This window comes from Solanum lycopersicum, chromosome 10, assembly GCF_036512215.1.
Source record: "Solanum lycopersicum chromosome 10, SLM_r2.1".
Classification (NCBI taxonomy): Eukaryota; Viridiplantae; Streptophyta; class Magnoliopsida; order Solanales; family Solanaceae; genus Solanum; species Solanum lycopersicum.
In genome coordinates, this window is record NC_090809.1 from 55624996 (window position 1) to 55651356 (window position 26361).

The 26361-nt window shown below is 35.2% G+C and overlaps 4 protein-coding genes across 12 annotated transcripts; 2 read left to right on the plus strand and 2 right to left on the minus strand.

Moving 5' to 3' along the window:
* The first annotated feature begins 2593 nt into the window (after positions 1-2593).
* On the plus strand, positions 2594-5781 carry LOC101264381 (SKP1-like protein 11). The gene is made up of 3 exons (XM_069290031.1): positions 2594-2962; positions 4746-4876; positions 4996-5781. Exons 1-3 carry the CDS (start codon positions 2659-2661, stop codon positions 5185-5187), a joined length of 627 nt encoding a protein of 208 aa, XP_069146132.1. The 5' UTR covers positions 2594-2658; the 3' UTR covers positions 5188-5781.
* A 2918-nt stretch (positions 5782-8699) lies between these two features.
* LOC101246287 (SKP1-like protein 1B) lies at positions 8700-26237 on the plus strand. Of its 9 annotated transcripts, XM_010329105.4 has the most exons (11): positions 8700-8917; positions 9806-9928; positions 10180-10269; positions 13834-13910; positions 14835-14933; positions 15578-15687; positions 16000-16116; positions 16204-16287; positions 23759-23935; positions 24348-24671; positions 25806-26237. In XM_010329105.4, exons 10-11 carry the CDS (start codon positions 24393-24395, stop codon positions 25977-25979), a joined length of 453 nt encoding a protein of 150 aa, XP_010327407.1. In that variant the 5' UTR covers positions 8700-8917; positions 9806-9928; positions 10180-10269; positions 13834-13910; positions 14835-14933; positions 15578-15687; positions 16000-16116; positions 16204-16287; positions 23759-23935; positions 24348-24392; the 3' UTR covers positions 25980-26237. The 9 variants fall into 9 exon arrangements, 8 of the variants coding, with proteins under 8 accessions (XP_010327407.1, XP_010327408.1, XP_010327406.1 ...); XM_010329106.4 differs by lacking the exon at positions 23759-23935 and having other exon boundaries at positions 9806-9943; XM_010329104.4 differs by lacking the exon at positions 23759-23935.
* LOC104649709 (uncharacterized) lies at positions 21949-23041 on the minus strand. Its single transcript, XM_010329234.1, has 2 exons — positions 22640-23041; positions 21949-22386 (listed from the first exon to the last, which is right to left on the minus strand). Exons 1-2 carry the CDS (start codon positions 23039-23041, stop codon positions 21949-21951), a joined length of 840 nt encoding a protein of 279 aa, XP_010327536.1.
* LOC104649708 (uncharacterized) lies at positions 23297-23922 on the minus strand. Its single transcript, XM_010329233.1, has 2 exons — positions 23710-23922; positions 23297-23623 (listed from the first exon to the last, which is right to left on the minus strand). The coding sequence occupies exons 1-2, from the start codon at positions 23920-23922 to the stop codon at positions 23297-23299; spliced, it is 540 nt and encodes a 179-aa protein (XP_010327535.1).
* Positions 26238-26361: the final 124 nt, after the last annotated feature.

Here is a 26361-nt window from a genome sequence, read left to right on the forward strand (position 1 = left end):
ACCATATAGGATTGACACAACTGGCACACAAGATCTCAGAATCTGCCAAGCAATATAACAATGGATAAAATTTTCTTAATGTCTAGCTAATAAAGAGACTAATGATTAACAACAACCAAAGGATATATTAAGGCAAAAAATGCCATTTAGCCACGGGGAAGAAGTATCACTACAATCAAGTCAAATATTTGAGTATAACTTTTGATAACAAGGTGGGCTCCAAGTCGACCAATTTGACCATCAGAATCAACTTTGACCGGATACAACCACCGACAACCAACAAGTGATTTACCTAGAGGTAAAGGAATAAGCTTCCTAGTGCCACTTTCATATAAAAAAAGTACATCACATATCCTAGATCAAGTAAAAACTCTGGGTTCCAAGCTACTGCTACATCAATTTCATTAGGAATTGAGATCTATTAATAATACCTTCTAAGGGATGGCTAGTTTAAGATGCTGAACAACAAAGTTTGACCTCTTCGATCATAGCATGTTTCCATTCAGAATGACATAGAACATCAGTGGTGGACTCAGGGATAAAAATAGAAGACAAAGATTATACAATGATGATAAACTATGAAAGCTCAAACAAGTATATTGCGGATAGGGATTACGACTGGACTGAATACCTGTTCGAAATGCAATCGGTGGATAAGTGAAAGACAAGTCCCTAGTGGGCTAAAGGTCAGTTTAAGATTTGAATCATTTGTACGTGATGTTGGACATTAAAGGCGATTATAAATCAAGAATGATAGATTTGAAGAATGTTGAAAAGTTGAACTAGAGTTGTAGGTAATTAAATTGGAGCTATAGGTAAGGATATTGCAGTTGCAAGTGATGATGAAGGGAAGATAGTTATTGAATCTCCAAAAGATGGAAATTGTAACAACCTTAATAATGTCTAAGTGATCACATGGATTGGTGAAGTATGGCTGGGTTATAAAGAAATTAACATTAACAAACATTAGGCACCGTTGAAGATCAGGTGAATAGAATGGATATCCCTTTTGTGTCCTCTAGTAACCTAGAAATGCACATCTAAGGGCACAAGGAACTAACTTATTATTTATGGAGTAAGATTGTGAACAAACCACATGCTCTTGAAGACAGAAGCTGGAAGGGAAAGAAAACATAATATTCTGTATAGCCGAGGATGGCATATGATTAATAAGATAATAGAATATGAAAGTTGCGTCCCGAAAAAATGCAACAAATATTAGATTGTATAAATAGGGAATGAGAGTCTCAATGAGATGCCTATTCTTCAATCTTGAACAACCATGACTTCAAATCTTCTCCATTAAATCGTAAGACCTCCATTCTTGAAACTTGACCATAGAGCAATTCAAGTGGTGAGAATTGTAACTGTTAGGATTCCTTTCGTTCTCTCTCGCTTTGTACTCTTTCTTCTTAATGTCAATTCACAGAAGGACCTTACTCCTGTTCCTATGGGGTTTTATTCCTTCGAGTCTCCCCAGAAGCTGCTAATTGATTTTTCAGTACGACTACTGGTTGGTTCAATTTTTTTAGAGATGAAACTTTACCTGCTAAAAGTCCAATTTCTGCATCATCTCACACAATTCTCCTACCTATGAAGTAGGGGTTCCACTGGTTGGCTCTCCTTTATCTTCCCCTATGTAAATCATGTATCATTACTTGCCTGAGAAGTGGACTGCCTAGTTGGAAAGTTGCTAGAAAGCAGTGGAACTTGAAAGGGTGATGTTGAATTGAGGAGGCGAGTTCCATAGAAGAATAAATGTCGCCAAAGAGTCGCTGGACTCCCTCGCACGAACCAACACATGGGTTTGGTTGATAATGGGTTATATAGGGTTGGATTGCCGAATAGTTCATAACACAGTGGTGGTATTGGTTGAGGCTCAACGCCCGCTTATTCTAACTAATTGTTGTAGTCATTGGGATGATGCACAATGGACAGGAGTTTCTTCTCCGTTGGTAGTTGCACGGAAGATTAAGTTTTATGCTGATTCTTATATCATGTTCAGAAGTAAGACAAATAAAAAGAAAATCTAGAGAAGCTCAGCTAAATTATTCCTTTTAGCCGTTTGAGTTTTAATAACTAAGTGTACCTATTCTAAAAAACAAAAAAAAGAGTCAAAATGCATAATAAGAACTGTCATTCTCATTTTATCATATGAGCACAAAGGAAATTAAAGAGAGAAGGACTAAGGGAGAAGAAATACCTTAAACTGCAGCAACACTTTCAGGAAATTGAAGATGAAAGATAAAGAAAGCTTAGAGTAGATGAAGAGATATTTGAACTTGTGGGAAGTGTAAAGAGAAAGCCAAGGTCTATATTTTGTAGTAAGTAAAATGAATAAGCAAATAAAGACACGATATTTCAGAATGAGATGTCTCCCAAAAAAAGAATTAAATTTAATAGCCAATAAAATAGGGCCATAAATAGCAAAATATTGAATGCATCACAGTACAATCTAAATAGCTTTTGGTCCAATTCTGTAATGTCGGGTTCATCCAAGAAGCCGTCATTTCTAAATAAGGGATAATATAAAAAATGAATATAAATATAAATAAATAAAAGTAGCAAATCATACAAGGTTTTCTCACTCTTGCCTCTTTTTCTTCTCTCTAGCCTACAATTAGGGTTTGTTAATTGGTTCACAAGTCTCCTTCAAAGATGATCATTTTGATGAGCTTTGACGGCAAGACTTTTGAGGTCGATGAGGCGATGGCGCTAGAATTGGAGACGATTAAACATATGATAGAGGATGATTGGGCTAACAACACCATTCCTGTAGCAAACGTTACTGGAAAGATCTTAGCCAAGGTCATCGAATACTGCAAGTGCCATGTGGAGGTTTCTAAAGTTGAAGATAAGATTGCTAAAGAGGATCTTAAGTCTTTTGATGCTAAATTCGTCAAAGTTGAGCAGGGCACCCTTTTTGAATCTCATGCTGGTTTGAATCTTTTTAAATCTTTATGTATATCTTAATTGATTTATATATGTTTCTGATTATGTCGGTGGGATTGTTAACCTATTGGTGTTTGTTATTGTTTATTCTTCAATTATTTTATCTAAACAACTGGAAAGAGGCAAAAGTCAATAAATTTTTATTCTAAATTTATAGTCGAATAAAATGTGTAATACCTATAGAAGTGTCATATAGCAGCTAAGGGTGTGGCTTGACGGTTTTTGAAGTGGTTGAGAACCATGAGATATTAGTTCTGATGTCCTATGGAGACCAAAAACACTAAGTGATTCTTCCTCCTCGGTTTTAACCTCGTGAGAGAGTCACTTAGTACTTATTGTTGGTAGTAGGTGGCAGGTATCCGTGGAATTAGGAGAAGTGCGTGAAAGTTGGCCCAGACACCACATTCAGACTTATTGAAGTGCTTTTTTGGCTTGATTTTTTTTCTTTATTTCTTTTTGTTCCTTGCTGGTAGTTGTGTATATTATTAATCTCAACAGTGTTTTGTTCATTAGTCTATTCTAAAGATGTCTTCTTGTTGGTAGAACTTCATAAATTATTAAATCCCCAAATTTATTTGTTAATATGTACAACATACCATGTGTAATTTCACAAGTGGGGTCTGGGACCTTACCTCCTCCTTCTGAAGGTAGAGGGGTTGTTTCCCAAAGACCCTCAGTTGTAGTAAAACATATTAAAGCATGAAAAAATAAGCCATTTTAGAAAAAGAAACGACTAGTATCAAAACAAAAAAGAATGAGCAATTTTAAAAAGTACTTTTCTATGTGTTAGAACTTTATTATTCTTTATTAAATTTCATTCCCAGTCAAGCACCCTTCCATATAAAATCAACTAGAAGATTATTAGTTTTCCGTGATCAGTTTGGTAGTTTTTGTTATTTTGTGGATCTATGGTAGTTTATCAACTCAACTTTTACTTCCGACTACCATGTCCCATCTACTTGGAATTTTTTTTATGCTTCTTCCATAGACTGAGTTTCTGCTCCAGTTTACTCATGTCTAAGCTTCATTGGTTACAGTGAGTTTATTAGGGTGGTCATGAATAAACTAATAAATCAATTATGTCTCTGTCCCAAACTAGATCATATTTGATCTATATCCATTCCACTTTATTTGTCTACAAGGACATTTCTATGCGTAGTCATTTTGTTGTAGTATACAATATATCGCAGTTGGTTGTAGTTGTTTGAAGTAATAAAATGGCGTTTGACTGCTACTTTTATAGTTCTATTTGTCTGTTATATTTGACAAAAAACATTTCCCTTTGTCATGGTCTAGTGAAATTTCTATTGCTCAGTACAACAATATAGTAGTATAGTGGCTCATTCTAAAACATTGGGTAAGAACTAAGAAGCTTTCTGTAACATTAAAATTGAAAATAAAACTAAAACATGCTTGTAATTGTAAAATTAGAGTGAAGCATATATTTCACATTTAGAACATATAGTCATACTTTAGTTTGTTGCCTTTTTTTTAAAGAAATAAATGTTATAAGGACATGTTTGCAACACATTTTGCTTACATGTCTGATATGCCTCTCTGTTCTACCTCCTGAGTTCTTGCCTGGGCATTTTGAATCTGTAGAGTGGCTTATAATTGTTGAACGTGTTTTTTAACTGTTAAATTTTACATACTGCTGTTACTAGGCTTACTTATTGGTTTCTATTCTTTTTAGTTACTGCCATTAGCGTTTAATGATTTACAATGGACCCTCCCTTTTTTTGTTGAGAGCTTGTATTTGAGGTTTACTATGTTTAGGTGATTTCATCCTGCAGGTGTTGTTACAGTTAAATTGTTACTGCTTTGTTATTTGTTGCCATGTTTCTCCACTCGTTTTCTTGTTTTATTACTGCTTGAGTTGCTTGAGCGGAGAGTCTTTGGGAACCAGCCTCTCTACCTCTCCGAGGTATTGGTATGGACTGTGTACACTCTACCCTCCCAGACACCACTTTATGGAATTTCACTTGGTATGCTGTTGTTGTTGAGAGCTTGTAGGTTAATTATCTATTGTTATTGTATTAAATCATTTGCCTTGTCTCTTTACAAACTGCCAACTACTTAAACATAAAGAGCATGCTTGACCTGACATGTCAGACAGTTGCTGACATGATCAAAGAGAAGACCCCTGAAGAGATATATAAGACATTCAACATCGAGAACGACTTCACTCCTGAGGAAGAGGAAAAAATTAAGAGGGAGAATGCTTGGGCAGGCTAGTGAATTTGAGTCCACTAAGCGTCCATATGTGATGATATATCTGCTATATACTTTAGTAGATGTTATGAATAACTTATATTAGTAAGTGTGTGACTGTTGTTTCTCGGTTGTCAGTTGAACTTCTTCTGCTCTGTTATGCCATGGTTTCTTGTGTTCTCAGAAAAAATTGAAGATAAAAATCATGTTAGTGGCTTATGTCCATTTTCATTGATCTATTATTGCAAAATCCTGTATTTATCCTCACTGGTGCATTTAGCTTCTTTACTCTTACTGCAATGTGGTTGTGTTGTTTTCTGTCATAAAGGATGTTAAACTAGAGTGTGTATGTTACCTGTTGTGACTTGTCTTACAAGGGCATTGTATTTGAAAGCACATAATGGTCTAGGGGGCCTATAGGTTCTTACCTTGAAGCTTGCTTTAGATACTCGGTTGAGAGTTTAAGCGTGACCAAGAGATGGAGAAGTACACTTTGGTGGCGATACGGTGTGATGGTCTTGGGCCAATGAGTAGGGCATTATGAGAAGAACCAATGTTAATCATAGATAAGAGTTGTGTATTCATGAGAAATTCTTCTCAGGTCTTATCTCCTCATTAAGTGGCTGCACAACTCTACTTGGGTGTGACATGATGATTTGTTAGAACTTATGTTTACTTGTTATTATTTTGTGGCTATTTTTTTTTATGATGCTAGTATTTTGTATTCCTGTAGCCTCATTCTGTGGCTGTTTTTTTCATGACCCTAGTATTTAGGCAATTGTATTGCACGTGTACTCCATAACTATAAATAAAAACTATTAAAAAATTACATAATTTCTTTTAAAATTATATTTGATTTACGATAAAAATATGAAAAGTAAAATGATAAATGTTTATAGTGTATAGTTAATTCATAAGAATTAACTTTTTTGGATTTAGTACTCCTCTTATTATAATTTAGATATATATAATTTATATTTGTTTTAAAAGCTAATACGAAGTAGCAAAAAACAAAAATATAGACACGCCACTTTATGATTAACTTCCTTAAAATGTCTTTCTTGTCTCATAAAAATATTGAAATTAAATTAATAGTTATGGGATACACATTTCAAAAAGAGAATGCTTGACATTAATTTGTAGAAGATGAAATTATTCTTCTCACTAAGTAGAAGCAATTAAGTAATTCAAGTTTATAACTAAGAAAATTTAATTAGAAGAAAATAACTAATGAATAAAAATGCGAAGATTGGTATTTAAATTTTGTCATTATATAATTAAAATAATATTTAATTAAATAAATCAGATTTTGATTTAGTGGAGAGCCAAAATAACAATATTAATATTTTTACAATTAAAAGTTTGTAAAATATATTTTAGGTTTTTTTTGTTAAAAGTATATTTTGAGCAATATTGGTCGAGGTTAAATGATCTTTCAAATACATTCTTAAAATGTAATTACAAATATAAAGAAAGAAAAAATCACAAGAGCAAGCTCAGCACAAGGTTACCAGCGAAAATAGAAAATTTTTAAGACAATCTTTCCTTACTTTCTAATGATAATGCAAATTGGAACAAAGCGTGATAAACATTCAATCTGCCACAAAAAAAGTTAAATATCTTGGAAGACAAGTTAACGGAAGTGACATTCAACTATATAAATGAAGGTGTCTTATCATAGTTCTAATCTCGACAAATAACTTAAAAACAAATACATCAGATTTTAACGTTCTAGTAATTGGTGTTATTATCCCTAGAATCACGTTATGCGTTATAATTTTGACACAAAAACGACAGACCGTCCCGTTAATTTCACTGCATCACCTCCCTATTTCTTCCATTGTACCTCTATCGTCAATGACTGCGGGATTTTCTTTATAAACAAAACTAACCTTATTGATTGCTCATAAGTGAGCCAGAGTCTAATTTCACTAATAGTTGTTGCAAAAAATAGAAGCTAATGGTGGAGGATTTGGCACAAATTTGGTCACTTCATCTTTTTCTTCCTTTAAGCGAACATGACGATTCACATGATGAACAAATGCTTTCAACATTCAAGCTGTAAGTATTTCTTCTTCTTCACATAGAAAAATCAATTTTGACAATCGAAACAAGCCTCATGAATTGAGCACTGACCTTCCTTTTGTCACTCGTTAACTTATTTGTTAGAAACAAAGACGTTCAACAAAGAACATTGATAGCTAAGGAAGAAGAACCATAGCAAATCCTAAAAATGAAATCAATTCGTGATTGTGGTTGAGGGTTGGGGGGAGTGCACAAAATCAAAGGGAGAAAGAAAATCAATTTTTAAATATTTTTTTAATAGAAATTTATTTGTTTTTGCCTTTTATTTAATTTTAGTTACTCCTTCCGTTTCATAAAGAATGACATGGTTTGACTTGACATGGAGTTTAAGAGTATAAAAAAGACTTTTGTATCTTATGATTCTAAATTAAAGTTAGGTTAAATGTACAAAATTGTCCCTCTATCTTGTGGCCTTAAACATGCCATGTGAAAAACTGATTTTAAAATGTTACCACAAAAAGAAAGAGGTCATTCTTTTTTAAACAGATTAAAAAGGAAAGGAGATTATTTTTTTAAACGGAGGGAGTACTAATAAAGAATATTTTTCAGGATAATTATGACATGACATTATTATATGTGACATGCATATGACATGTTATTTGTGTAAAGGAGCTACACACATAGGGAAAGGTTGACAAACAATTAAGTAAAAGTGTTTCGAATATAAACTCATATAAATATAAGGATCCATAAGAGCATCTCGCCATAAACTAATTCAACACTTAAAATGACAATACCACTAAAAATGACAATAATGTTGAATATTTATTTCTTTAGTTTTGCGTTGATTCAGACATTCAAAATGCATAATCTAATTTTAAATATGTTTTTATACTTATTTTTATCATGATTTAGTAAATAACTGTATTTTGGTTGGACTAAAGAAATACTGGGAACACAACTTAATTATACGTTTGTATGAATACTAAACCAAAAAAAATTCAAACATTTGAAGAAAAAAAATTCGAGGTTTATTACTTTGGTTTGATTTAAAAATTTAAAAATTTGACACAAATGTTTGATTTGGTATTTGAAAATTTTGAACCAACCTGATGATGAAAAATCTGAGTTTAATCAATTTGGTTTAATTTACAATTTTTTTTATGTAAATGGTTTGATTTGATATTTGAAAAATGTATAATATATAAACACGACCTTTAACTTAGTTTCAACAAACAACTATACTCTTTAATTTTGATTGTGCACAAGTAGATACTTAAACTTTTATAAAATTAAACAAGATATGTGTATCATTCCTGACATAATACACGTAGAACACAAAATTATCATGTAGAGTACAATCTAAAATGAATATGTCTATTTATTTAATTTTAAACAAATTTAAGTATTATAAACACCCAATTAAAAACCGTAATTGTAAGTTAATACCAAGTTAAAGAATAATGCGTATGTATTATGCTTTAAAAACCCAAAGGGTCATGTACACCCGTACTGTTGGTCAACTAATTGGCTCCACCTCATAGATGTTCCTGTTGCAAAGCATAAAATTATCTTTTCCTCTATCTTCAATATAGTAATATAAACTTCTGTCATACTGCTTGCGGAGAGTTGAGTTGGGAGCTCAGAAATGGCAGAGGTGCTTGCTGAGAAACTCAAAGGAAAACTACTACACCTTCTTCCCGTATTGTTTATCTCCATGTGTTTCGAGGTCTCTGCGAATTTATAAGCAAATTTATTTTGACGATTTTGTTTACTGATGAGATAACAGATTAAGATTCTGCCTAGAATAGCCAATTTTTAGAAGAATTTCTGCAATTTGAATTTTTGACGAAGCTGTCGATCAGCTGTGGATGTTGATTCTTTTGTTTGCTCTGAAATGAAATTCAAACTTGTTCCTTTGAATGTATTGATCTTGACAACTCCGTAGGCATGATTATGATTTTTGTATGTATGTTGTGAAAATTGAAGGATTTTTCCTGCTTTCTGGAATATCAGAACCTGGAGTTGGTTTAGTCCACAACTTCTCTCTCTTTTTCTGCTTTTTAACCTGCCCAGAAAACGACGGAATACAGAAAAATGAATTTTTGTTTTCTTTTTCCCTTAACTTGATAGTACAATAGGCCAAAATGGAGAGAAGAAAATAGTAGAGAAATTTAGCAGAAAGCCATCACATTGTTGATGGGACATAGGGATCTCCTTTTTTATCTCATGCTCCCCTGGTTCTAGAGGAAAGAGTCAACCCAAGTATCTATCTCAGAGCAATCTTTAAAATCAAACCTTGAAACCACATTCACAAAGATGATATTGCCACCTCTTTTAAGTTTCAGAAATCTTTAGATTGTTCTATTCGTGCTAATTAGTAACTGCACTTGAATCTGTTCCTATAGATAACAATTCTCAAACTCAATTGTAAAGATGCTTCTTTATAACTCAACACCTTTCTTTAAGGTTACGATTGATTGCTTTTGTTTCTGTAACACTGATTCTGATAACTCTCCTTGTACACATTTAGATTAAGATAGAGTTCTTCTCTTTTCCTTCACGCTTGAAGGAACCGATTTACAGCTTATGATTTTAATTTGTTTGCTGCTTTCAGCTTATGATGCTTGTGGATTATCTGGTTCTGTTTATCCCAGCATTGCTCACTCCCCATGGAATGGTGTCCGCTTGGCAGACTTTGTAATGCCTTTTTTCCTCTTTTGTTGTTAGAGTTTCACAGGTAATTGTAAATAAGGTATCGATACTTTGAGTTGTAAATTAGGTATCTATACTTTGATCTTCAGATAAAATTGCGGACATAAACCCAATCATTATGAAAGATATAGGCTCATGATGCGTAGTGGTCAGATTTGCATCATAATATCTATACTATGTGCTGTCAATTTATAGTTAAATCATCTTAGTAAGATCATGCCTGTCACCAGGTGGTTGTGTTGCTCTTAGCACTTTCTGAACCTTTTCCTCTTTCAGACCTGCAGATAGTTTTAGACAGAACTGGGGCAACCTTGAAAGTTGTGATTAGGACCTTGAAACTTTTTATCCTTGGCATTTTCCTTCAAGGTAATTTTGTGTACTAGAATTTCTCAAATTAATGTTACGGCTCACTATTGATGTCAACCGCTTAACAATATTCTGCAACTATAAGCCTGTATATATGTCTTTTGAGATGGAACTTCTATACCCCATCCACTGCAACAAACGAGTCTGTTTTAATTTTGTGGTATACTAGATAGGATATTTCTCCAGTTCTTACAAATAAAACGAAGTTAAATGATGGAACGTTTTTCTTCTTGAGAACTTGCTACATTTAAAAGACCAGCTGCTCGTCTCTGTTCGGCATTTTGAGCCTTGGTCCATCAGCTTCTGTACAACCTAGGAGCTTCATTCAAAGAAAGTTCTCGATCTCAATAAACCAAGCAGGTTTAAAGGCCTTCCACAATGGACAACAAACAACATGAAGAAAGAGAGATATTTAATCAACAAGAGTGTAAATTTACAGGTAGGTTAAGCTCAACGAGAAGACAATGTTCAGCGTGAAGGTACTGTAGTTTAATTCCTGAGAGGAAAAGCATCATCAGAAAATAGTCAAAATTGAAGATGTTACGGTACCAAGTAACATAATAGAATACATCTTCTGACGTATGTTTTTAGCTAGGATACAAATTCTTGGATTCTATGCTTTTCTTTTGTGGATGAAGGGCTTTCCTGCTTTGCTCTTGATGACCTTTTCTTCTTATTTAGGAAGTAAGACAAACGAAACGAGAATTGAGAGAAACTAATTATTCTCTCTAGCCATTGGGGTTTAAATAACTATGTGTACATATTCTAAGAAAAGAGAATCAAATTACAGGAGTAAATCAAGATATACAATATTTACTGGATCCTATAATACTCTTGAATATCTATGAAATTCTAAAACTCCCCCTCAAAATGGTGCGTATAAATCATGTACCAAGATTATTACAAATGTAGGTAATACGAGAATCAATGATACACTTGGTGAATAGTTCAACTGTTTTCTCAAATTTTGTTGGCTCTTTAACTCTAGGCCAGACATAGTTATGTTTTAAGTCTCCTCTAGTTTTTTTTTTTTGAATTTGTGGCTGGCACTCGTGTCTTAACTGCTATCATGTAACGGAGCTAGAATATCTACTTTTGTACTCTTTGAATCTTCTTGATGCCGGTAATGAAACAACTTACTTCATCAAAAAAAAAGAAAATATCTACAAGTTGATCACTTGACTCACATTTTTTGTGACATCTATCGTAAATGTATTTTTTTTTATCTCTAAGCCGGGGATCTTTTGGAAATTTCCCATTGAGGTAGAAGTAAGGTTTGCATACACTCTAACCGTTCTCTGGCCCCACTTGTGGGATTTCATTTTGTTTGTTGTTGCTGAAGTGACAATTGATCTCAATGTGTTAAGTTCTAATATTTGAGTATAGCCTTTGATAACAAGGTGGGCTTTCAGTCAACCAATTTCACCATCTGAATCAACCTTGACTGGATACAACCACTGACAACCAACAAGTGATTTACTTGGAGGTAGAGTACCAAGCTTCAAAGTGCCACTAGCATGTAAAAAATTACATCTCTTCGATCATAGCTTGTTGCTTCTCGCCATTCAGGATGACATAACGCTTCACTTGTGGACTCAAAGTTGAATTAGAGTTGTAGGTGATTGAACTGGAGCTATAGGTAATGGAATTGCAGTTGTAGGTGATGATTAAGGGAAGATAATACGTGAATCTCCAAAAGATGGACTTAGTAACAAGCTCCAAAATGTCAATGTGATCACCTGGATTGGTGAAGTATGGTTGGGTTCAAAGAAAGTAACATCAACAAACATAAGGCATCGTTGAAGATCAGGTGAATAGCATCGATATCCGTTTTGTGTCCTCTGATAGCCTAGAAATACTCATTCAAGGGCACATGGAAGTGAGGAACTAACTTATTATTTCTGGAGCAAGGTTGTGAACAAACCACATGCTCTCAGAGACAAAAGCTAGAAGGAAAAGAAAACATAATATTCTGGATAGCTGAGGATGGCATGTGATTAATAAGATAATAGAATATGAAAATTGCATCCCAAGAAAACACAACAAATGTGTGATTGTATTATTGGGAAATGAGAGTCTCAATGAGATGCCTTTTCTTCAATCTTGAACAACCATGACCTCAAATCTTCTCCATTAAATCGCAAGACCTCCATTCTTGACCATAGAGCAATTCGAGCGGTGAGAATTGTAACTGTTAGGACTCCTTTCCCTCACTCCCGTTGTTATTTCTTCTTAATGGCCGATCCAGGAAGGACTTTACTCATGTTCCAATGGGGTTTTATTCCTTCGAGTCTCCCCAGAAGCTGCTAATTGATTTTTCCATTCAACTGTTGGTTGATCCAATTTTTTCAAATATGAAATTTTACCTGTTAAAGCTCCAATTTCTGCTATCATATTCTGCATCATCTCATGCAATTCTCCTACCTCTGAAGGGGTTCCACTGGTTGGTTCTCCAATTTCCTTAGTGCCCTTCGCCATTTATGCCAAGAATTCAATAGCTCTGGTACTACTGTTAACATAATTCCAGGAGCTCAATTGTAAGCTCGAGAATTCTAAGCTAAACAGGAAATCTACTGAGCATTTCGACTAAAATGTAACTGAGACAAATGGCGGAAGAGAATTGTAGAAGAAGAAGATTTTAATCGAGACAAATGTAAATGTATTCATGATCAATCAATAGAGGATTACTTCTCTATATAGATGTACTTGGATCAGATCTAACTTGGCTGAGGCTAACTGCCAGTAACGAACTTTCCCACCCTTAGAGTATCCGAAACTAACTCCTAACTAACATAACCAACTGAAATGCTAACATGTCATCCCTAACTAATTCTATCCCTTATCTCCCCCATGTAAATCATGTATCAGTACTCGCCAGAGAAGTGGATTGCCTAGTTGGAAAGTTGTCAGAAAGCAGTGGAACTTAGATGTGTGATGTCGAATCGAGGAGGCAAGTTCCACAGAAGAATAAACGTCGCTATGCAGTCGCTGGAATCCCTCACACGCGCCGGCACATAGGTGAATCTCTCCAGAAAATCAAACTTCTTCCTGGCGTTTAAAAAGACGTGAAGAGTCTGATGATGATGGGTTTTCTGGGGTTGGTTTGCCGACGGGTTCCAAACACAGTGTTGGTGATAGTTGAGGCCTAAACCCCACAGATTCTGTCTAATTGTTGCACAGTCACTGGAATGATGCGCAGTGACGGGAGTTTCTTCTCCGCTGGTAGTTGCACAGAAGACTTAGTTTTACGCGAGCTCTGTTCGAAAGTAAGAAAACAAAAAGAGAATCTAGAAAACCTCAGCTTAATTATTCCTTCAAGCAGTTGGGGTTTACATATCTAAGTGTACATATTCAGATATTCTAAGAAACAAAAAAAGAAAATCAGAATACATAATTTCAGGAGTTAACCAAGCTATACTATATTTACAAGATGCTAGAATACTTACGAGATTCTAACACTACTGTTGTCTTCTGATATTTTTCATAGTATATCGTTTTCTTGTATGAGATATCTTAACTTGATGTTAATGGATCATTACTGATTCCACATTTGTTTTGTTTCAGGGGGTTACTTGCATGGAGTAACTGGTTTAACCTATGGTGTAGATATTGAAAGAATACGATGGATGGGAATTTTGCAGGTAATTTTGATATTATTTTTTTTGCTTTTTTGCTACCCTGGTATGAAATGACTAGATTAGCTACAAGATAAGTTCCGTTTCAGTTTCATTAGCATTTCCTGTTGAGATGAGTGTCATCACATTGCCTCCAACGATTTCCTTTGCTTTGTAGCTATGTTTCTTATTCTTTCTAAGATAGAGGGTATCCAGGATTTCGAGATGATGGGTGCACTATTATGAAAAAGTGGATCTAATCAGTTTGACATTTAGGTTCATATCATTGAAAACAGTTAAAATTTTAAAATTATAGGTCCAAAATCAAAATGCTTAATTAATTAAAACGCCAAAAGTGCTATCAATAACCTCTTAGAGAGGTGTTATCCAATTTTAGAAAAAAGAATTTAGATAGATGTAAAATTCAAATTTCTAATATCACTAAGAGGTGCACCCAATCATCATCACATTATATGATACTTCGTGTGTGGGTCCACACATCTATATTTAACAATAAATTAAGAAACATAACACTATTATATATGATTTTGGGAGAAAAGCATGGGTTCACGTGAACCCGATGACCCCCTCCTGCATACACCTATGTTATAAGTGGTTCATAAGTCCTTAGTTAGACCTCTAAAGACTGTTTTCGCTTGTGTTCCTTGTTCCTCTGCTTTAGCCTGTGAGGTATTGCTCGTGTGGTTCTTCTTAGTTTCAGTGAACTGCTTATATGGATTAACTATTTAGCTATTTCTATGACAGATGCTGATTCTTCAAGAGTAGAATCTAACCTGGTTTCCCTGATTATTATATAAGTCTGCATTTTCTTGTTAGAAGGATTACTAGTCACTAGGTCAAAAGATAGGTGCAGATGAAGAACTTATGCATGTAACCTGTTCATTTCGATTATTTGTTCAGAATATTAAACATTTCTTTTCATATATGCAGAGAATAGCTGTTGGATATTATAGCAGCTTTGTGCGAGATATGGCTTCCATGTCAAGAGATGAAAAGAGTTGCCCTTTTCAGAAATTAAATTTGGCAATGGTAAGACAACTACATCCCTGAGTTTCAGGCAGATTCTTTATTTTGATTGTGCAATTGTTTGGAGTACTACATATATCTTCTGTTTCTGCATCATGAAGGTATTGCTTTGGAAACTAAGAAGGAAGAAAATAAAATAAATATCTTAATAACGCTTGATTTCCTTTTTCCTTTTGGTAAATGGAACATATTGAGATAAACCAAGAGCTTTAACTATTTCTTATTGTACCAAGCAAAATCTTACTCGTGTGCCAGATTCTTTTCCTCAGTGGAACCATAAGTGTGTCTTGTTATGCATACTGTGAACTTCATTTAACAATTATGAGAAAACAACTTCTCGTAAGTAGGCATTAATCCCCTTTAAATTAGATAATTATTTAGCTTGTCGATGTGCAAGTCAAATTCATGACATGTTGGTACAAGGTATCAACCTAACTACTTGAATTAGGCCTCATTGGTTATCAACAGGTAGTTAAATAGGCAAAACAGTAGAAATTTTGTGTGTTTTTATTGGAGAACTAGTGAGTCCAACTGCAATGATGTTGGCAGTCTTAGTATCAATAATCTTTTTATATAGTGTTATTTCTTGTCCTCTATGGTTATCTTTATCTCTAGTTTTACCTAACAACATTTTACTTCATTTGTAGGTGTAACATGTTCTCTATTGTCTGCTATACATTGTGGGTTGTTCTATGGCCTGTACGTCCCCAACTGGCAATTCAGTGTGTCGCAGTCAACTGGAAGCACTATTTATGAGGTTAGCACTATATTCTAAAATATAAAACAATGTGGCTATGTGAGTGGCTCCAAGTAACACATTAAGAACTCTTCAGAAACTTAAAAGATGAATGTGATGAGTCATTACTGCTTTAATAAGTTATATCAGTACTAATTTTTCTACCTTGGATGTAGCATGTAAAACCCTTGCTCGAAGTCAAGAACTTTTGTGATCAATTCTTATCCTATAGATGCTTTTTGTCACTATAATCCAATAAAACCTTAAAAATGACTGGTCCCTTGTTACCACTTTGTGTATGATCAGTTCGATTCCTAATTGATCGAGTTGCAGGTAAAATGTTCTGTTAGAGGATATCGTAGACCCGCATGTAATTCTGCTGGAATGATTGATCGCTATATTCTTGGCATAGATCACCTCTATGCAAAACCTGTATATAGAAATATGAAGGTAACTTTATACTGAACTGCACCGCTGACATGCTTATGTCCAGACCTCACAGTTAGCCCCTTCATGACCAATATTGATCTTTCACAGGAATGCAATGGATCCAACAGTGACAGTTTCTGAGAGTATGCTCTCTTGGTGTCATGCTGATTTGGATCCTGAAGGCATTGTGAGGTAACAACCTTTCATATTTGTCTATTACAAGTCGATATGAGTATCAACGGGTCTACAACTTGTCATACTTATCTCCTTAAGAATGTCTAGGGCAAACTTCCACTATGAGATGACAATTCTTAATTTGGAGGTGTGACCTCAATGCCTAGAGAATACCTCAATCTGCCTAGGTCCTTCATATGGAAATGTTGGAAGAGGTGTTGATTCAACTTAAAAGCACAAATAATGAGAAGTATAAAAAGTGCACCCCAGTACACTAAGGCTCCCGCTATGCGCAGGGTCTGGGTAAGGGCCTGACCATAAGGGCATATTGTCGCAGCCTTACCTCGCATTTCTGCCCGAGGTTGTTTCCAAGTTTTGAACCCGTGACCTCCTAGTCTCATGGTAACAACTTTTCCAGGTACTCCAAGGCTCCCCTTCAAATTGTACGAAATATGTCGATACAATAGAAAATGATCGGCCTCACTATAAGTCATACCAACCTCTTGAATGACCATGCTAAATTATCAAACTGTGCTTAAGGGGTCTATTTTAGATCATATAGGATTGACACATTTGGCATACAAGACCTCAGACTCTGCCAAGCAATATCACGATGGATAAAAGATTTCTTAATATCTAGCTAATAAAGAGGCTAATGAATAAACAATCATGGATATATGAAGTCAATTAATGCTATTTAGCCACGGGGAGAAAGTATCTTTATAATTAAGTCCAAATATTTGAGTATAAGTTTCGATGACCAGGTGCGCTTTAAGTCGACCAATTAGACCATCTGAATCAACTTTGACGGGATACAACCACTGACAACCAACAAGTGATTTACCTGGAAGTAGAGGAACACGCTTCCAAGTGCCACTAGCATGTAAAAAAATACATCACATATCTAGATCAAGTAAAATCTATGGGGTTCCAACAAGCTACTGCTACATCCATTTCATTAGGAATTGATTATCTTTTAGCAATATCTTCTAAGGGATGTCTAGTTCAAGATGCTAAACAACAAAGTTTGATCTCTTCGACCATAGCCTATTGCCATTCAGGACAACATAGCGTTTCACTTGTGGACTCATGGATAGATATAGAGGACAAAGATTACACAAAGGCATAATGAAACTATAATAAACTATGATAGGTCAAACAAATATAATGGGGATAGGGGTTACGAGTGGACTGAAAATGTAATCGGTGGACTAGTGAAAGACAAGTCCCTAGTAGGCTAAGGATTCAGTTAAGACTTGAATCATCTGTTCGTGATGTTGGACATTGAAGGCAATGATAAATCAAGAATGATGGAGTTGTAGAAAGTTGAAAAGTTGAACCGGAGTTGTAGCCTTGTAGGTGATTGAACTGGAGCTATAGATAAAAGAATTGGAGTTTTAGGTGATGATGAAGGGAAGATAGATATTGAATCTCCAAAAGATGGAATTAGTAACAACCTCCAAAATGTCTAAGTGATCACCTGGATTCGTGAAGTATGCTGGTTTTCAAAGGAAGTAACATCAACAAACATAAGGCATCGCTGAAGATCAGGTGAATGCATCGATATCCCCTTTGTGTCCTCTAGTAACATAGAAATGCACATTTAAGGGCAAAAGGAACTAACATCTTATTCATGGAGGAAGGTTGTGAACAAAACACACTAACTCGAAGATCAGGTGAATGCATTGATATCCCCTTTGTGTCCTCTAGTAACCTAGAAATGCACATTTAAGGGCACAAGAACTAACTTATTATATATGGAGGAAGGTAGTGAACAAACCACACGAACTCGAAGACACAAGATAGAAGGAAAAGAAAACATAATATTTTGGATAGCCGAGGATAGCATACGATTAATAAGATAATAGAATATGAAAATTGCATCCCCAAAAGAACGCCACAAATATGAGATTGTATGAATAGGGAATGAGAGTCTCAATGAGATGCCTATTCTTCAATCTTGAACAACCATGACTTCAGATCTTCGCCATTAAATCGTAAGACCTCCATTCTTGAATCTTGACCATAGAGCAATTCGAGTGGTGAGATTTATAATAGTTAGGACTCCTTTCTTTCTCTCCCCCTTTGTACCCTTTCTTCTTAATGGCCATTCCGAGAACGAACTTTTTCCTGTTCCTATGGAGTTTTATACCTTTGCGTCTCTCGGAAGCTGCTAATTGATTCTTCAATTCGACTACTGATTGGTCCAATTTTTTCAGAGATGAAACTTTACCTGCTAAAACTCCAATTTCTGCATTTCACACATTTCTCCTACCTCTGAAGTAGGGCTTCCACTGGTTGGTTCTCCAATTGCCTTAGTGCCCTTCGCCATTGATGCGAAGGATTCACTAGCTCTTACACCACTGTTAAAAGAATTCCAGGAGCTCAATTGTAAGCTCGAGAGTTCTAAGCTAATACAGGAACTCTACATAGTAACTCGAGTGAAATGTAATTGAGATAAATGGGGAAGAGAATTGTAGAAGAAGAAGATTGTAACTGAGATAAATGTAAATGTATTCATGATCAATCAAAAGAGGATTACTTCTCTATATAGCTGTACTTGGATCACATCTAACTTGGCTGAGACCAACTGCCACTAACAAATTTTCCCGCCCTTAGTGTATTCAAAAACTCCTAACTAGCATAGCCGAATGAAATGCTGACATGTTATCCCTAACGAATTATGTCCTTTATCTCTCCTATGTAAATCATGTATTGGTACTTGCCGGAGAAGTGGACTGCCTAGTCGGAAAGTTGTCAAAAAGCAGTGGAACTTGGATTGAGTTTAGGAGGTGAGTTCCAAAGAAAAATGAACGTTGCCAAAGAGTCGCTGAACTCCCTCTCACGGACCGGCAATTGGTTGAATCTCACCGGAAAATCAGACTTCCTCTTGTGTGACAACACATAAAGAGTCTGATGATGATGCGTTTTCTAGGGTTGGATTGCCAAAGAGTTCCAAACACAGTGGTGGTATTGGTTGAGGCTCAATGCCTGCTAATTCTTACTAAATGTTGCACAGTCATTGGAATGATGCACAATGGACAGGAGTTTCTTCTCCATTAGTAGTTGCACAGAAGATTAAGTTTTATGCTGATTGTGATATCTTGTTTGAAAGTAAGACAAACGAAAAGAGAATCTAGAGAACCTCAGATTAATTATTCCTTTTAGCTGTTGGGGTTTAAATAGCTAAGTGTACATATTCTAAGAAACAAAAAAATAGAATCAAAATACATAATAAGAACTGCCATTCTCATTTTATCATTTGAGCACAAAGAAAATTGAAGAGAGAAGAAGAACAAAGGGAGAAGAAAGACCTTAAACTGCAGCAACAGTTTCAGAAAATGGAAGATGAAAAGGGCTTTGAGTAGATGAAGAGATATTTGAACCCGTGGGAAGTAGAAAGAGAAAGCTAAGGTCTATATTTATTTTTTTGAAACTGTAACTTTTTCTATATATGTTAGAATTCGAATCTTACAAGAGTTGTAGCAGCCCCATATTTACGAAGTACTACCTACATCTATGATTCTATGATCCTATGTCTATAATGAGTCTAAAACATCAATAATAGTGACAGGATCATTTAAAAGTAACCGATTACACCAAAAACACAGTAGCAAGATGCAATTAAGTGTAATCTGTTGCATACTATTCTCTGTGCTCTCAAAACACCTAGAATTCCTCTCCTTCCATATTGTCCGCCAAATGCTTGCTGGGACTATCCTCCACCTGCCTTTATTCTTGGCCAACAACCCAGCTTGTTCCCAACTTGTGAAAACCTCTGTAATTTTCCCAGGCATGCTCCTTGCTATTCCTATGAGGTTCAAAAACAATCTCCATAGTTGTCCTGTGATTCTACAATGTAGGAATAGATGATTCACATTTTCTGCCTGCTTCCCACACAAGAAGCACCTAGGGCTTGAATTTATCCCTTTTTCATTAGATTCTCTTGGGTAAGCACTACCTCCATTGCCAAAAGCCACACAAGCATGCCACTTTATGTGGTATCTTGGTTGAGAAAATGACATATATAGTCGCTTAACTATAGGAGTAGGTCTAAAATGGTCCCTTAATTATATACTTGACGAATATAGTCCTTGAACTATTCAAAAATTTGTCAGCTTTGGTCCCTTAACTATACACTTACCAGTTTTAGTCCCTTAACTATAAAATTATCGATTTTAGTCCTGTAAGTATTCAAAAACTTATCAGGTTTGGTCTTTTTTCATTTTGTAATATAAATATCTTAGGTTCATATTAACGGAATCCATTTCTTGAGAAATGAAATCTTTTGGCAATTTTTTCTGTTGTTTCTCTCTCTCTCTGGTTCATTTTCTTCAAATTAACCTTATGTGAAGAACCTTAACCTTAATGATTCAAAATAAAATTTACGAGCAAGGAAAATATAAGTCATAATTTTATTCAATATAGGATAAAATGAAACATATTTATTGCTACTAATGACTTGAATATGCTAAACTTTATTATAAAAAGAAAAAAATTATTCACTGTTAAATTCAAAGTTTGTACTCCAACGACTTCATTGAGCGGTCAGAAATTGTAATTTATAAAATGGTATATTTGTAAAAAAATTTAATTATTTTTAAATAGATCAATTTTATTATTCTATTCGTTTTATTTTACATAAAGAATGTATGCTTAATTTTATCCTCCATTGAATAAAATTAGGACTTATATCTTGTTTCCCCATTAATTTTATTTTGACGTTATTGTTCTTTTTATAATAGTAGTTTGAAGAAAAAAGGGCGGGGATAGAGAAACAACTTTAAAAATGGAGATTTAATTTTACGAATATTTTTGTTTATATAAATCTATTTGTGATAAAGAAATGGACAAAGACCAAACCTGATAAGTTTTTGAATACTTAAAGGACTAAAATCAGTAACTTTATAGTCAAGCGACTAAAACCGGTAAGTGTATAGTTAAGGGACCAGAACTGACAAGTTTTTGAATAGTTAAAGGACTATATATGTTAAATGTATAGTTAAGGGGACATTTTAGACCTACTCCTATAGTTAAGGGACTATTTATGTCATTTTTTGTATTTTGGTTTTCCAAATGTTCTTCCATGGCCAACTGTTTGGCTGTTGGTAGTGGTTCACTTTCATGTACGCTTTGCTCACTTTGTATGTGCCTTTTTCATCTCCCTTCCACCATAGTTCATTTTCATCCGTTCCCAACCCACTAAATTGCCCAATCTTGTTGATGAATTCTGCCATCTTGGTATTTCCCAATCACTGAGTTGCCTTCTGAAGTTGAATCTCCATCCCTCTGTTGTCCATAATTCTGCCATGGTACTCTGTTGGTGTAGTACTAATGAGTAAATATCTGGAAATAAGCTTTCTAAATTGTCTTCTTCATGTCATTCATCTTTCCAGAACTTAGTTTTAGCCCCATTGTTTACCTTGATCTTGAAGAAGCACTTCAGTTCATTCCAGAGATCTCTGATGGATCTTCACAAGTTAACTCCATAAGAAGTTGTAATTTCTTTAGTCATCCATATGTCTTCCTCCTCATATTTAGCTTCTATGACTCTTCCCATAGTGTTGCTTTATCATTGGCATACTTCCATAGCCATTTCATTCTGAGTGCCTTACTACGAGTATCCAGATTCTTTATCCCCAAACCTCCAAACTTCTTGTCAATTATCAGAGATTCCCATTAGACCAAGTAGTAGCTTTTCCTGTCTTTATTTTCTTGCCACAAAAACTTCTTCCTGATTCTGTCTAGCCTACTAATGATTTTTGCTGGTATAGGGAACAAAGACATCATATAAGTTGGCAAGGAATCTAACACGGAGTTGATGAGGGTTAATCTACCCCCTAGTGATAAGTACTGTCTTTTCCACCTTGCCAATTTCTTCTCACATTTTTCAACCACATTGTTCCAGATTTCGTTAGACTTTGAGTTTGCTCCTAAAGGCATACCCAAATGCATTGTTGGTAGACTACCAATCTCTCCTCCCGGAATTGCATTTACGGATTGCATGGTTATGACCTCATTGATCGGATAAAGAAAGCTCTTACCCCAATTGATGTGCAATCCTGACATCCCTTCAAAGAGAACAAATATCACCCTCAAAATTTTTTTGTTCTTCATCTGTATCACAAAAAATAGGGTATCATCTGCATATTGCAAATGAGTCACCTCCTAATTATCCATTGCTTCTCTTGATGCATTGAAACCTCTCAACCACCCATTCATATTTTCTGTTCTGACCATGCTGTTGAGACCTTCATAAGAATGGTGACAAAGGGTCACCTTGCCTTAGACCCTTTTGTGCCTTGAAAAACCCTGTTGGTGAGCCATTGATGATAATTGGAAAATTCACGGTGGATATGCAAAATTTTACCCAGTTTATCCACTTTTGTCCAAACCCCATCCTATTTAGCATTCCCAATAGATATGCCCAATAGACATAGTCATAGGCTTTCTCTATGTCAAGTTTGCAAAGAATCCCTGGTTTTCCTTGCTTCTGTCTGGATCGCATTGCTTCATTAGCTACCAAAACCGCATCCATGATTTGCCTAACTTTAATAAAGGCCATTTCTTGTGAGTCCACCAGTTTTGTCATCACTCCTTTTAACCTCTCTGCGAGTACTTTAGAGAAGATTTTGTATATAATACCTATCAAACTTATTGGCCTGAAATCCTGTAACTCTTTTGCACCTTTCTTCTTTGGAATGAGCCTAATAAAGGTAGCATTGAAGCTCCTTTCAAACATGTCCTCATGAAAATTATGAAAAGCATTCATTATATCATATTTCACCACTTCCCATCATTTGATAAAAAATCCCGTGGTAAAACCATCAGGCCCTAGTGCCTTGTCTGTAGCGCACATCTTTAGGCATCTCAACCTCTTCTTCCTCAACTTCCTTGCATACTCTCCTTTCCCTTGTTGATAGAACTGGGCAGTTTGGAACTGGTAAGTGGGTCTCCAATGATGTTTCTGTATATAAGCTTTGATAAAATTCCACAATCTCCTCTTCAATTCTAGCATTATCCTGAATTATTTCTCCTTCACACAAAGTTGGTCTATACTGTTGTACTTTTTGTTAACATCGGGAACCTTGTGAAAAAACTTAGTATATCTGTCTCCCTCCTTTAGCCATAGTGCCCTTGATCTTTGCCTCCAAGAAATTTCTTCTTTCTTAATCAAATGTTCATACTCAAGCAACAATTCACCTTTATTTGTTGTCTCTTCATGGGTAAGCATTCTTATCCCGGCAATTGTTTCTAAAGCAGCCAAATTCCTTAGCAAAGTATTCCTCTGTGACCCAAGATTCCCCTGCTCACTCTTGCTCCATTCTTTGAGTTTGTTCTTTAAAGCTTTCATCTTACAGGCCAGAACGTAATCAGGTCTTCCTTCATAGCTGAAGCTATTCCACCAACCTTTAACTCTGTCTATAAAACCCTCATTACCCAACCACCAATTTTCAAATTTAAAGTAACTATTCCTTTTTTTTCCCAGGATGCCCCTTGTAGAGCAATAGGAGTGTGATCAGAAGTAATCCTTTGCAGGGGAATCTGTTTCATATTATTGAAACTATCATCCCAATCTGCAGTGATCAACATCCTGTCAATTCTTGAAGCAGCTTCATGGAGGCCCCCCTTGAACCATGTGTATTTTTGCATCTTCTAAGTGCAGGTCAATGAGATTCATATCTTCGATAAAATCTGAGAACTCCTCCATTTCATTTGTTCTTCTGGTGCAGTTTCTTTTTTCAGAAATGTATCTGCCTACATTAAAAGCCAAGGTCTATATTTTGTAGCAAGTATAATGAATAAGCAAATAAAAACACGTGTGATATTTCAAAATAAAGATGTCTCCCAAAAAATGAATGAAATTTAATAGTTTATCATATAGGGCCACAAATAGCAAAATTTTAAATGCATCACAGTACAATTTAAATAGCTTTTGGTTCAATTTTGTAATGTTGTGTTTGTCCAAGAAGCTGTCATTTCTAAATAAGGGATAATATAAAAAAATGAATATAAATAAATAAAAGTAGTAAATCCTACAAGGTTTTCTTACTCTTGCCTCTTTTTCTTCTCTCTAGCCTACAATTAGGGTTTGTTAATTGGTTCACAAGTCTCCTTCAAAGATGATCATTTTGAGGAGCTTCAACGGAGAGAGTTTTGAGGTCGATGAGACGGTGGCGCTAGAATCGGAGACGATTAAACATATGATTGAGGATGACTGCGCTAACAACACCATTCCTGTACCCAACGTTACTGGCAAGATCTTAGCCAAGGTCATCAAATATTGCAAGCGCCATGTGGAGGTTTCTAAAGCTGAAGATAACACTGCTAAAGAGGATCTGAAGACTTTTGATGCTGAATTCGTCAAAGTTGATCAGAGCACCCTTTTCAATCTCATACTGGTTTGGACCTTTTTAAATCTTCATGTATATCTTAATTGATTCCTATGTTTTCTGATTACGTCGGTGGGATTGTTCAATTATTGGTGTGCATGATTGTTTATTCTTAAATTAATCTAAACAACTAGAAAGAGGCAAACGTCAATAACTTCTTTATATTCTAAAATTCTAATCGATTTAAATATGCGACTCCTATAGAAGTGTCATATAGCAGCTAAGGGTGTGGCTTGGTGATTAATGAAGTGGTTGAGATATTAGGTTATGATTCCCTGGGGAGACAGAAAACACTAGGTGATTCTTCCTCCTCTGTCTTAACCTCGTGACAGAGTCGCTTAGTACTTGTTGCTAGTGGGAGGTGGCAAAAAACATTGCCGTTTGTGAAGATTATATTGCTTAGTACAACAGTACAGTACTATAGTGGCTAATTCTAAAACATTGGGTAAGAACTCAGAAGATTTTTTGTAACACTAAAATTGAAATAAAACTAAAACATGCTTGTAATTAGAGTGAAGCATATATTTTACATTTAGAACATGTAGTCATTCTTTAGTTTATTGCCTATTGTTTTAAAAAATAAATGCCATATGTACATGTTTGCCGCATATTTTGTTTACACATCTGATATGCCTCTCTCTTCAACATCCTGAGTTCTTTCCTGGGCATTTTGAATCTGTAGAGTGGCTTACTATTGTTGAATGTGTTATTTTACTGTTAAATTTTGCATACTGCTGTTACTGGGCTTACTTATTGGTTTCCATTTCTTTTTAGTTATTGCTATTAATATTTAATGATTTACAGTGGACCCTCCCTTTTTTGTTGAGAGCTTGTATATGAGGTTTACTATGTTTAGGTGATTTCACCCTGCAAGTGTCGTTATGGTTAATTGTTACTGCTTTGTTATTTGTTTCCGTGTTTCTCCACTCTTTTTTGTTTTATTACTGCTTGGAGTTGCTTGAGCAGAGGGTCTTTGGGAACCAGCTTCTCTACCTCTCCGAGGTATTGGTAAGGACTGCGTACACTCTACCCTCCCACAAACCACTTTGTGGGACTTCACTTGTTATGTTGTTGTTGAGAGCTTGTATAGAGGTTAAGTATCTATTGCTGTTGCATTAAATCATGTGCCTTGTCTCTTTACAGGCTGCCAACTATTTAAAAATAAAGAGCCTGATTGACCTGACATGTCAGACACTTGCTGACATGATCAAAGGGAAGACCCCTGAAGAGATTCGTAACTTACTTAACATCAAGAACGACTTCACTCCTGAGGAAGAGGAAGAAATCAGGAGGGAGAATGCTTGGGCAGGCTGGTGAATTTGAGTCTGCTAAGCATCCATATCTGATGATATATCTGCAATATACTTCAGTAGATGCTATAAATAACTTACATTAGTAAGTGTGACTGTTGTGTTTCGGACCTTCTAGCTTTGTCAGTTGAACCTCTTTTGCTATGTTATGCCATGGTTTCTTGTATTGTTAGAAAAAATTGAAGATAAAATCATGTTGGTAGCTGATGTCCATTTTCATTGATCTATTATTGGTAATTCACATTGTTTCTTGTGTTTATCCTCACTCGTGCATTTAGCTTCTTTACTCTTACTGCAATGGTTTGGTTATGCTGTTTTTTTCACAGAAGGATGTTAGACTATGAGTGTATGTTGCTTGTTGTGACTAGTCTTACATGGGCATTGTACTT